This window comes from Orycteropus afer, unplaced genomic scaffold, assembly GCF_000298275.1.
Source record: "Orycteropus afer afer isolate SDZICR_OR568_19922 unplaced genomic scaffold, OryAfe1.0 scaffold00295, whole genome shotgun sequence".
Taxonomy (NCBI): Eukaryota; Metazoa; Chordata; class Mammalia; order Tubulidentata; family Orycteropodidae; genus Orycteropus; species Orycteropus afer.
In genome coordinates, this window is record NW_006921882.1 from 622,980 (window position 1) to 636,598 (window position 13,619).

Genomic DNA, 13,619 nt, shown 5'->3' on the forward strand with positions numbered 1-13,619 from the left:
ATGTCACACCTGCCAACCGCAGGCCATGACCTTGCAGAAACAAACAGTGAAAGCCTCCTGATTTGGCAAAGTTATGAAAATTTAACCATAACCAAACACCTTGTGGGAATGAGTCACTGGGCTTTGGAGCTTAGGACCACAGTCTCGAGGGACAGTTGAGTCAACTGACCTAACAGAGACCACAGAGATAATAGTCTACCTTGCAATGACTAGGTTCTTTTAAGCTTGGGGGCTGGCCATCTAAAGGCACCTATTGGTCTATCCTCTTCCCAGGGGAAGTAGAATGAAGACAATGAAAGACTCATGGAAACAATTAGTCCAAAGGCCTACAAGCTACTGTCTCCACTAGCCTGAGACCAGAAGGACAAGATGGTGCTCTGCACTGCCACCAACCACTCTGATCTGTACACAGAAAAGTCCTGGGAAAAATGGAGGAAAGATGCAGAACCAAATTCAAATCATAAAAAAGACTAGACTTACTGGTCTGAGAGAAAGTGGTGGAACCCCTGAGAATGTGGCTCTTATACCCTTTAAACCGGTAATTGAACACAGCCCCAGCGGTCACCTTACAGCCAAACAGCAGACCAAAACAGACCAAGCCAATCTCACTGACATTGACTCAATTCGGACTCACAGTGCACCCCACTGGGTTCCCAAGGCAGTACATCTTTACATAAGCAGACCACCTCATTTTTCCTCCTGAGAGTGGCTTGTGGGTTCAAACCACTGACCTTTTGTTTAGCAGTCAAATGCCTTAACCACTAAGTCACCCGAGCTCCTTAAATAACAGACAAGCCCAATAAAATGAACATCAGACCTCATGGGAATTGTGCTCCTCGGTGCAACCAACCAGACGAGACCAAAAGGGCAGCGTGTGCCCAAAAACAAACTCCAAAGGCAGGAAGGGGCTGGAAAGAAGGAGGAACGGAAATGGGGACCAGGGAGGAAGAGGGAAAGTGCTGTTACATTGAGAGGATTGTGACCCATGTCACGAAACAAAAGGTGTCTCAATTATTGAATGGAAAGCTAATTTGCTGTAAACTTTCACCCAAACCACAACAAAAATAAATAAAAGGTACAGTGAGAAGTTACAAAAGAAAGAAAGGAATGTCCCCTGTGGTCAACCTGGGTCAGGTTCCCCATCAGTATCCTGCACAGGCCTAGGTGGGGGGACCCTGTGCCCCGGCACTCACCTGCCTCTTGGCTCTCTTTCACCGTGATGTTAAATTCCTCCTTCGGAAACTGGGGTGCGTGGTCATTGACATCACGGATCCTGATATTGAAGAGCAAGGAGCGATCCACAATGTTTCCTGTTGAGCGATTCGCAACATCAAAACGAACCTGGGAACAGAGAACTGGGTTAATGCTGCAGAGCCACTGACCTGGCGACAGTAACCACATCAGCCGAGTGGAGCTGCGTGGTCTGTGTCCCTCTCCTCTCCTTGATGAAACTTCCCAGGAAGGATCAGGTAGCTCTCACGTGCCATTAACCCCGGGGGCCGAGCACGCTGCCAGCAGACCGCCATTGTTTGGTGTTGTCAAGTTGATTCCAACTCATAGTGACCCCACTTGCCAGAGCAGAACTGGCCCATCAGGGTGGTTTTTTTGTTTGTTCGTTGGTTGCAATCTTCATGGAAGCAGATTGCCCCATCTCTCTCCTGCAGAGCCCCTGGGTGGGTTCGAACCAACAACCTGTTGGTTAGCAGCTGAATGCTTAACCATTGCATCACCAAGGCTCCTCTGGCATGGGCGAGGTGCTCAGTAAACACTTGCAGAACAAAGCAGTGTGCTGACTCCAGAAGAAAAGTAAGCATTAATAAAAAGAATGACGTCACCCCAGAGAGGCCCCCGAGGACTCCCTGAGGTCCTGGCACCGTGCTGAGCCCGTCACGGGGACTGCCACCTCTGATCCTCACAGGAACCCATGGGGTTACCCTTGTCATCCCCTCGAGCAGCTGATGCTCCGAGGAGCCAGGTGACTGTCCAGCTCAGCTTCGAGGCTGGCTTAGTGTCCTGCTGCCATAACAAAACACCACAGAGCCTAGGGCAGCCTATGTGCATAGCACAGGGTCACCTTCAAGAATGGAAATGTCCTGCCCTCCTACCTCTGGGGGCTGGACTCCCACCCAGGGTCCCGGCTGTGTCGACTCGGCTGAGGGTCGGAGCAGAAGCTCCTGGTCAGTCCCGGCTGCTGGCGCTGCCTACAGTCCTGGGCGTCCCTTCGCCGCCTGTGGCTGCCCTCTCCCCATGTGTGTTCCGTGTCTCCTCTGCTGTAAGCCCCCCATCATCCCACCCGGCTCTGCTGTGACCCCCTTAAATCCCACTGCCATCAAGTCAAGTCGGACCCATAGGGACCCCATGTGAGAGGACAGAACTGCCCCACAGGGTTTCCAAGGCCATCATCTTCATGGCAGCAGATTGACACATCTTTCCTCTGTGGAATAGCTAGTGGGTTTGAACCACTGACCTTTGGCTTAGCAGCCCAGTGCTTTAAACCACTAAGGCTCCCTTGATGAGCTCACTAATTATCTGGGAGGATCTTCAAAGAAAGACTCCATTTTCCCAAACAAGGTCACACACACACAGCTGTAGCATTAGGAATTCAACCTCTTTAGGGGGACATCATTCAATCCATGTAGCTGAATGCTTGGTAAAGTGCGGGGTCAGTGAAGAAGGGGAAAGCCCTCAGTGAGATGGACTGACACAGTGGCTGCAGCGATGGGCTCATCGTATGGGCTCAGGTACAGCAGGGACCATGAGGCTGCCCCAGTGTTTCATTCTGCTGTGCACAGGGTCACTATGAGTCAGAGATGACTCGACCGCACCCAACAACAGCAACACTCAATCCATGACAGAGACAAAGCAACCCAAATTCCAGCCCAAAGCCTTTGGTGATGGCACTACCAGCGGTCCTTCACAGCCTCCCTCTGGCCTCACAGAGCCCAGCAGCAGGCCCCAGCGGGTATCTGAGGATCTGCAAAGCTGCAGGCTGCAGTCTCTCCCCTCCTCTTCAGAGCCCACGTGGCCTTTCTCCTCCTCTTTTCCAGCAGACACGTTGTTCACTCATTGGCACCTGCCGTGCCGGTCCCACCAGGCACCCTAAAATGGCGGCTGGGCCCAGAGGTCCCCTTGGGTTCCGCCCTCCTCGTCTCCCCCACAGTACTGAAGGGCACCGCGGTGCTGCTGCTCGTGAGCTGGTCTGCTTCAGGGCCTGTACATACATTTTTAAATTTCTGTGCAAGCAAATTGGCCTCCTGCCATGCCTGTCTCTGCATCGGCCCCATAATTTATGACTGCTGGCATCCCTCCGCTCCTTAATCACCCCGACTGCTGGCTCCCAACCTGTACCAACTGTAATGCTTCCACTTAAAAATAACAACCACATGTTTGTTTTATGTGTGTTATTTCCTATTCCATTTATTACCCTAAAAGCTACACCCGAGACCTTCAGTTTCATAAGATGCTTGAGAGGCATGAGTGTTGTTTATTCTTTGGCGAGACACTTAGCATTTCCCGGGAACTGAGGATCACAGTGGAGAATGGAACGCCGTGGATATTTTCTGCACTTGGACAGGCTTCTCAGCCTTTTGTTACAGCCTGGAGATTTATAGCCTTGGATAAACAAACCATGGTGCATTAGCGTGATGGATCAGCGCATGGCTATTGGAAATTACACGCACAGGGTCCACACTCTTACCCACAAACGAGCAGGCGGAATCAGAAATGCCAAGTGCACAATATGAAATCGCTTAGACACACAGGTTATAACTAGGGAAGGATGACCCTGTGGCAATAAAAATGAACAAATAATTATCCTGAGGGTTGTAAATGGATGGATTTTCTTGGTTGTATTTACTGCCTATGAAATGAAGCATGTTTGATATGAATTGACAGGATTCCTACACAGAAAAAGAGTCCGACTTCATCCATTTCTGATTATCTTAAATCTTATAGCAAATCTCACCTGGTATTACTTTCTTGCACGTGCACAGGGGAGGATTACCCAGTGAGCAAGGTGAGTGCGGGCTTACTAGGAAAATGGCATGGTGGAGGGCCTCTGGCCTCCTCCAACTGCATGACGGGGAGAGAGTCATTATCTGCATCCGCAGCCCAAGGCCAATTCCTGTCAGGTGGAGATCCAACCAAGCCCTCTCCAGCCTTGTTACCAATTCAGACACTAGCTGTCCCTCCCACGCACTCTCTGCTTCTCTGCTGGGTTTGATGATTCCTTGCAATGGCCACACAGAACTCACAGAGAACACGCGCAACAGTGGGGTTTATTAGGGGAGTGACAGGTCACAGTTCAGGCTCGGAGATGACTCGGGTTCAGTTCTTGGTCAGGACAGCTTCTCAGCACTGCCTGCAGGCACACTTCTCCCTGGCCCTGGCCTCTCAGCCCCAGCCCTTCAGGCCTCTTGGGCCAGCCTGGCTTCTGCCCTGTGTACAGGAGGGTTTCTTTAGCTCTGCTATAAGGTCCCGGGGCACCTCACTCTGTCAGCAAGCCTCCTGCCCAAAGAGCTCACGTCTCTTGTCCTGGGGGCTGGAAGTCCACTATGCTGCCAGCTGTCGGTCTCCTGGTGCTGCTGACTCTTCTCCGCCACTGCCTCTGGCCAGCTCTCAGTCTCCAGTGTTACAGCTCTCTGTCTTTTGGGTCTAGGAGGTTCCCAGCACAGGGACCCTGGTTCCAAAGGATGTACTCTGCTTCCGTCTCTTCTTGGTGATAAGACAAAAAGTGTGACTCAAGCAAAGACATGTCTTCACTAACACAGTGAAGGGTGGTGACTTCAGTAAGGGTACCCTAATCCTGCCTCATTAACATAACAGACAACTCACTCCCAAATGGACCAGAGGCATAGAGGCTAGGATTTACAACACATCCCCAAATGTGGGATAATTACATCCAGTCATGAAATGGACAATGAGACAACACTGGGAATCATGGCCTAGCCAAGCTGCCACATAACCCCAACATCAGAGATTCCGTCCACCTTATTCACACAGTCCACCCAATCACTGTGTGGGAGTCACAAGGACTATGGCCAGAAGGGCCATGTGAAGTACTTTGCTATCCTGCACTTACTGAGCTGCGGTGAACAGTTTGACATGCGCTTCCCCACAGTAGCTTATGGGGTGCTCTATCCCAGTCGGGGGCTGTGAATCTGAATAGAAGCTTTGATTCTGTAGGAAGGGGTTGTCAGATTGGGAAGACAGAGGCCCGCCATCCCTAGTAGAATCTTCACTGTGGTGGGAAAACATGGGATTGTTCACTACAGACGAGTAAGTAAGCACCAGCAAGGCCATGCTTACTTTGCCTATTGGGTACTCCGACACTGGCCAGGACTAACGCATCCCCAAACAAGAGTTTTGAGATGCTTAGGCTAGTTCCAATGACTCTTGCAGGTTCTCAAGAGTGAAGTAGTGCCACAGGCTATCTTATGGATGGCCAAAGCCAACGTTAAACACTCCTCTGTGGAAAGAGACCTGAGCTACACTGCTCAATTTGTGTAGTGTCCACATGGCACTTCACTGATGCCACTTTGCACTGTTGGTTTCTTTCATCAAGGAGCCCTGGTGGTGCAGTGGTTAAGTGCTCAGCTGCTAAATGAAAGGTCAGTGGTTTGATCCCCCCAGTAGCCTCTTGAGAAAAAGATGTGGCAGTCTGCTCCTATAAAGATTACAGCCTTAGAAATCTTATGGGTGCAGTTCTACTCTGTCCTCTAGGGGTGCTGTGAGTCAAAATCACCTCATGGGCAGTGGATTTGGTTTGGGTTTTGCATCTGTAAGACTGCAGTCTTGGGAACCCTATGGCGCAGTTCTACTCTGTCCCCTAGGGGTGCTGTGAGTCAGAATCAACTCAACAGCAATGGGTTAGTCTTACAACAAGCCAGGGAGGTACAAAGGTTTAGCCACTTGAATGCTAACTGAAAGCCTGGAGGTTCAAGTCCACCAGGGGTGCCTCAGGGGGAAAAGGCGTGGCAATCACTTCTGGAAAATCAGCCATTGAAAAACCTTGTGGGGTACAGATCTCCTCTGACACACACGGGCTTGCAATGGACCCAAATTAGCTCAGCGGCAACTGCAAATCCTTCATCAGTGTGCTCTGTGTCTTGCTAACCAGAGCATGAGCCAACTCCTCGGAAGGAAGGTTGGGCAATCTACTTCCATAGTGATACTGCCTCGGAAACCCAGGAGGGGTCGCTATGAGTCAGGTCCGATGCGACGGCACATAACAACAACAACAACCAGAGAGTGAAGCCCTGGCAGGCACAGGCTGCATGTCACTGCATTCCTTCCTTCATTCAACATACTTAACTGAGAACCTACTAGGTACTGGGGAGCTCTGGTGGCTTAGTGCCTAAGGCATTTGACTGCTGGCAGTTCAAACCCACCAGTCACTCCTCGGAAGGAAGGTTGGGCAATCTATTTCCGTAGTGATACCGCCTCAGAAACCCAGCATTTTGTTGTATTAGGTACTAAGTTCAGTTCCTAACGGGGCAGAGGGGTGACAGTGAACGAGACAGTCACAGTCTCTCTCCACTCGGAACTGACACTCATCAACACAGAATCAAACACTAAAGTGTAATTTTCAGGTAATGAGAAGTGTTGAGGAAAAAGTAAAACAGGATAACAGGACAGAGAGCCAAGGATGGGGTGAGGACATGCTTTGGAAAGTCCACCTTGTACCTTCCCTCATGGAAGCTTATAGTCAAATGAGGGGATCCATTATCACATAGTTAGTTACATGAGCAATGTAAAATCACAGTCCTAATCTATGCTTTGAAAGACGGGTACGTGGATTAAAAAGACCTAGCAAGTTGTCCCTGAGGAATACATTCTCCATGTCTTCATGGAATTTTGAGTAATTTCTGCCTGTTTGAAAATGAGATTCAGAGACCATCTGTGAGTTAAGAACATCTTTGTTATCATACATGATCTCTGGAGGCCTCTGGATGCCACAGAGCAACGCATCAGAACTACATTTCTCGGTGTCAAGCAACATCTTCTCACCCTGAAGGAGTTAGTGCATTGCCAAACAGGCCTGAGAACCAAGCCCTGTTCCTGATAGGACTGTTCCACAGAAGTCCAAAATAGAACACTTGGTGGCTTGACAGCCCCTAGAAGGTCAGGGGGGCAATGTGACATACCAGCATGTAGTCTGGGGCTGATGGGGGTTGATTTATGTCCCCAGAAAAGCTACGTTCAAGTTCTAATCCCCAGGACCTGGGGTAGCACCTTATTTGGAAATAGCATCTATACAGATATAATTAGTTACATGAGGTCATGAGGTGGGCCCCTCTCCAACATGGCAGGAGGACTTACAAGAAGAGGAGAGATACACAGGGAAAAATGCCACATGACAGACAGAGCCAGAGATCTCAGCGAAGGATGCACATACAGGGCAAGGAATACCAGGGATCGCGGGCAACCACCAGAGGCCAGGAGAGTGGCATGGAACAGGCTCCCCTCAGAGCCCCCAGAAAGAACCAACCCTGCCAACACCTTGACTTCAGACTTCTGGCCTCCAGACTGTGAGAGAACACATTTCTGCTGTTTTAAGCCACCCAGTGTTTATTACTGTGTTAGGGCAGCCCTAGGAAACTAGACTTCTCTTTGGACATTCCCTTCCTGGTTTAGAACGTGAATTTCAACTTCAAAGCCTGCCTCCTGGGGCAGACGAGTGTGGGGGTGATGCAATGATAATGAACAATGGACTCACAATAAACAACTGTCAACATGGATGCAATTCCTTGCTGGTCAGTGATGAGGCAACCAGAGGGGTCTGTAGCTTGTCTCAGAGATTTCACGGTGACGTACCCAAAACTAAATCAGCCCCTTTTACAAGCATCCTGTAATTGCACCCCAAATGCTTTCAGGTGTCCAGATCGTGTTGGGTATTGGTCATTATAACAAAGATCTAGAGCAGATCCGGAATCATTACAAAGACGGCCCCCACACCTCACACTCTAAAGACTACAAAATTCTCCTGTGTCCCATGGATACTTTTAAAACTTGTCACAGTGCTCAATATATCAATCTCCCGGAACCTGGGACATAGTTGGCTCCAGTAATTCTTACCAAATACAATATTCCTGCAAGACTTTTACAATAAATCAAGTTTAACCTTAGGATGTATGAAACACTGGTTACCATGAAAGACGGTGTTGCCTCTCGATCAACGGGGCGGTGAACGTATATTTTCCCATTCTCATGGTCCTCTATGGAAAACAAGCCAAGCTCTGGATACTCATCTACACCCGGTCCACTGATCAAGTACATCAGTGACATGTCATTAGACATATTGTTGAACAGCTGGAAGCAGAAACAATAATAAAAAAAAAAAGGATGAGAATAATTACTAGGCAGATCAAGTTGCAAGGCTAAGAATCAAAAGCATCTTTAAGAAGCAGTACCCAAAATTCCACATCTGGGGAGTTATCCTAAAGAAATCAAAAGATGTGCAAAGACGTGGGGAAAGCATGCTTCCAGCCATTTGGTTTGTAAGAGTGAGCAATTAGAAACAACGCAAGTGGCCATCAATATGGGAAGGGCCATGACGCGGCACTCTTTTAACACGGCCGGGAACTCTCTGCAGCCCCTCTGCAGTTAGATGGTGGCTGTTTGTGTTTTTAAAATGTGTTGTTGTTGAAAACATACACAGTAGGACACACAGCAACTCAACCACATCTACGTGTTGTGCAACCATCCCCACCCTCCTTTTCTGAATTATCCTACCCCGAGTCACAGGAACTCACTGCCCCCATTTTGTGACCAACTTTTGAGTTGCTGTTGTCAGTTGGATCCCGTATAGTTCCTGAAAGAGCATGATGCATTAAAGTAGAAGGGCGGGTGTACAATGCAAGGCGATTCTGTGCCTTGACACAGATTTTCCTTAGCAAATCTGTAGAGAAAGATCTGGAAGAATGATGCCATTTTTCACTGTTGATTATCTCTAGAGGCAGAGAGGACCGTAATCACACAGCTGGTGCTCAGAAAGCTGTACAATGCCCGTTTAGCACATGCCTTACTCGTGCTGACCTACTCGACTTTTAGAACTGCCCTGCCAGGTAGGTGCTGTCTGTCAGTGGCCCCATCGTCCAGATGCAGACACTGGGAGACTTTTTGCATGAGAACATAATCTATCTGGAATATGAACCCCTGAGCCCACTGAGTCTTGGCAACACACACTTTTCACCATGGGGCCCTGAAAGCTTTCTGTCGTTTATGTTTTGTTTATAGTAGGCATGTTCTATTTTTATAAATGTCAAAACATACAAATTATTTAAAATATTTTTTCTAAGAATCCTAGAACGTCAGATCTGTACAGGATCTTAGTCACTGTGTTCAAAACTCAGAGGCCCACTGGGACCAGGAAGTTAATGGAAATAAAGGACATGGGCCAAGAGTAAAACTTCCACCATCCCAACACCCTCGTGTGTTCAGCAGCAGCTAATGCTCAGCCTCAGCATGAGGGACACATTGAGGGTGGGGTCTCCTGCACTCGAGGAAACTCAAGGCCCATCTATTGTTGCCGTGTGGGGATGCAGCGGCCATGTTCCCAGCTGTTTCCATTTTAAAAAGTCTCTAGGAGTGCAGAATAGTTTTAAAGTCTCCCTATTTTTAAATAATAAAACTTTCTAACTGATTTTTTAAAGGCTCAACATGGACTAACTAAAACTTATCTGCAGACTGGAATTAACTGGTCTGCTGCCATACGTGATCCTGATTCTCACACACTCAGACAGAGGAAGGGCCGCCTGAAGTCGGGCGAGGGAGGGAGAGTGGGTTCTGGAACCCTGGCCTCCTGAGCCCCAGGCCGTATTCTCTCCATCCAGCTCTCCTAAGCGGCCTCACTAACACATGTCCTTTCAGGGTAACTCCTCCTGCCAAAGCAATGTGATCGGAGAGGCTGATGGCCCTGCTGAAGACAGGAGCTTTACCTCACCAACGAGTTTGGGAAAGGGCCCTGTGTCTTCCTCCTCAAGCTCCAAGGTGGTGATGACCCATCTTCTCTTGGATCGACGTAGAGGCCGATGGCTCTCTCCCTAGAAGTTAAAATGTCAGTGATGAGGAGACGATGGTGATGATGTCAGCAGCTTGTATTATTGTGCGTTTACTTAACGTGCAGTCCCCGGGCTAACGCTCTCTCTCCAATGTGCTCTCTCTCCAATCCCTGCAACAGCAGAGAGATTACAAGCCTCTGTTGTCTCAAGAGCTTTGAGTCTTTCCTAAACGGTGAGGCCTATGCCACCCAGTGACTTTACAAGGTTCCCAGGAGCCCTGGTGGCACAGTGGTTAAGCGGTTGGCTGCTAACCAAAAGGTTGGGAGTTTGGGCCCACAAGCCACTGTATGGGCGAACTATGTGACCATCGGCTTCTGTCAAAGTTACAGTTGGATGGGACAGTTTTACTGTGTCCTATGGGAATGAGTCTGAATAGACCCGACAGCACTGGGTTCCCGGGATAATTTTAGGAATGACGCAGACACAGCATCAAAGCTCATGGCTTCCCACGTGCCAACACCTGAAGAACAGTAGGCACACATGTAGTGGCTGGGCGAGGGCCAAGTGAGGCTTTTTCTTCACCTCTCAACATTTCTGAAGCCACTGCTGAGAAGGTCTGAGCTCAGGGCTGACAGGATTGCAATGCCTGTCTGTTTACTGAGCTCTCTTTTGAACAGACAGACAGAGACACACTCAGACTTTCAGCTCAGAAATTTGTTAGGCAAGAGAGGCCAGGCAAAATTCCACAGCACGGTTTTCTGTGAGATATATGTATATAAGCTACCATCCAGTCAGAGCACGTGAATCTGCCTGTGAACCACCTTGATTTGTGTCCGCAAATATAAATACAGTGAACCCTGTGAGAGTGGGAACCCGACGGGACGGCCTTGTTTTTCTCAGTCTCACAAGTTTTCTTCCTCTGCCAGGGTACAGTCTTACCACTTTTCTATTGCTCATTTTAGTGGAAAATATTTGCATTTTCCTTCTCTAACAGGTTTTGACCTCATACAGTTTCCAGCTTTTGCAGGTTTTAGTGCATTTTTTTAAAAAACTACTGAATTAGAAAGTGAACTGACTGGAAGAACAACAGTGAGGGAATAACTGTAAGGTGGTTGTTCCTGTGGTCGGTTGGTGTCCTGGAAGTTCTGGCCCATGTGCTGAGCAGAACTGCTCCATGGGGCTTTCAAGGCTGTGGCGTTGCAGAAGGACATGGCTAGGCCTGGCTTCCAAGGCACCTCTGGGTGGGATCCAACCACCAACCTTCTGGCTGCTAGTAGTAGAGTGTTGAACCATTCATACCACCCAGGGACGCCTAACCCTACGGCAGCATCACAGTGTGGCAAGAGCTCCCATGATGGGGTGAGTGGCTGCACCCAACCCTCGCCCACAACTGAAAACTATGAACTCCAGCAAATCTCAGTTCCCCAACCAAGGAAATGGTGTGCCAAAAGCTCTGGGTTGGCCCTGTACGGTTGATTTCTAATTGTCAACAGCAGCCTGCACGCTAATTTGACATCAAGGCACCAGGCACAGCTCTCCTGTGGTCCCTCGAGGGCCTACCCAGCCGCATGCAGTAACTATCTCCTTTTCAACGAGGCATCGATGGACGGCGCACGCAAGAATGCCAATCGGCAGTCCCATCTCTAAGTGCAGGGTGGTCTCACTTGGTTTACTGAGAGACTGAATTCCAAACTATACCTGCATGTGGTCAGTAAGATCATCACTCTCTCGTCGGAAGCTGTCGGCAGTACTGACCTTAAAAATAAAAATGACATTAATTACCAGGGAATAGATTTATCAAAATCCCAGAGAAACTGCCTGGAGTCATAAAAATCTTCCAGAATTAGACGGAAAAGCAACCCTGCTCACAAACAAATCCCAATTTAAATGCTGGAAAAATACAGAATTGGAAGCATTTTGTTTTGACAAATATAATTTCTTGTTCTCAATGCTTTTATTTTATTTTATTTTTTTAAATCGTTATTTGGGTGAAAGTTTACAGAGCAAATTCAGTTTCCATACAGCAGCTGACATACACTTTGTCTCATGACATTGACTGCAATTCCTCATAATGCATCAGCTCCCCTCCCACTTCCTCCCCGTAGTTACCTCTTCCTGGGTCCTTCCTTCCATGCACTCCTGCCCCCTGAGCTGTCTGTCCCCTTGAGCATACACAGCCCTTCTATTCTCCAATGATTGTTCTCTCCAAGGAGTGCAACTACCTAATGTAAATGTTTGGCTCATATGCCTGTCTACTATTTGGCTGGAAGCCACAGGAGTGGGTTCAATTCCAGACCTGAAGGGCAGCTATGGGCCATAGTCTCAAGGGTTTCACCAGACTCCATCAGACCAGCAAAGCTGATTTTTTTTTTTTCATGATTTTGAGTTCTGTTTCCCATTGTTCTCTCAGTCTATCCAGGATCTCCTACACAGATCCCCCTTTGTCAACATCTCAATTCCTGATGACCACTTCTCTGTAACAAAAGGAGAATCAACCAAAAGAACTCTCTGTGTTACTACCATTGGCTGCTGATGTGAGACACTAAACTGGCTCTGACACTTGGTGACCTGAACAACAGGAGGAAATGCTGCCTGGTCCTGTGCCGTGTCCACGATCATTGGAATCTTGGATCTTGTGGAGGGTCTCCCGCATTTGTGCCTCCACGTTCCGAGGATGGTGTCCTTGTCTAGTGACTGGTCTTTCCTGATGACATGTTCAAACTAAGCCATCTGGTGAGGGAAGGTATTGGGTCGTTTGGTTTTGCTCATGTCAAAGATAATGATAACATTTTTCCCCTGCTACAGACTGCATTTCTGTTTCTTTACCTAAAAGAGAAGATTATTATTTGACCTCTGAGTTCCAAAGCCTTAAACCTCAGTCTACTCAGATAATGAATGCTTCCTGATTAATGTTGGTAGTCGAATTTAGGGCCCAACCAGGTATGTAATTTTAAAACAGAGAAAATTGTACTTCTTGCAAAAGGACACAAAAATTACTTCTGTTTTGAAAACAGGTGTCTCGCAAAGTGGCTGAGGCCACCAGCCAGGAATGCATTTATGTGCCACCTCCTCTCTGGTTCTCAGTTTCCCCTTCTAGAAATCGAGGGATGAGACAAGATGTCTCTAAGGGCTCTGACTTTCAATTCTAAAGCTCTGAACATTCATTTCACCATCACAGCATATAACCAATGTGGCCAACAGCCCTGGAAGGGTGTTGGGGACCAGGTTTGACATGATGACTGCTTATCCTTGCCCACCAAGGTGCTTGGACTCTCACATCAGTGTGGTGAGTTTCGTCTCTCCTCTCTTTATGCATGCATTAGAAATGAACTTGAGACACTGTGTCTGGGAGATGCAGGAAGCCTGGAAATTGTCATATTTGCAGCAATGACTTTGTAAGTGTTCTTATTGTATTTCTGTCACTGCCAATTTTAGGCAATTTGTCTAAAGAAGAGAACATTCAAAAGATTTACATAATGCTTTCTATAATGCGAGAGGAGAACTTTCGAGAGGCCAGCTTTCCAGCTGCGGGATCCACCAAACTGCTTTATGAGAGAGAGAGTGGTAGGCGGGCGTCATTACCACAAGGTTCACTCTATGCAGCATTTGATGGGTGGC

The 13,619-nt window shown here is 48.2% G+C and overlaps 1 protein-coding gene across 1 annotated transcript in view; it reads right to left on the reverse strand.

The window, feature by feature from the left end:
* The window catches only part of CDH26 (cadherin 26), a 63,623-nt gene that overhangs the window by 40,403 nt on the left and 9,601 nt on the right, over nt 1–13,619 (reverse strand). Inside the window, exons 2-5 of the mRNA XM_007951513.2 lie at nt 11,700–11,780; nt 9,939–10,043; nt 8,149–8,310; nt 1,194–1,341 (exon numbers count right to left, since the gene is read on the reverse strand). Of these exons, the coding sequence (XP_007949704.2) occupies nt 1,194–1,341; nt 8,149–8,310; nt 9,939–10,043; nt 11,700–11,780 (496 nt within the window). The remainder of the gene's footprint in view (nt 1–1,193; nt 1,342–8,148; nt 8,311–9,938; nt 10,044–11,699; nt 11,781–13,619) is intronic.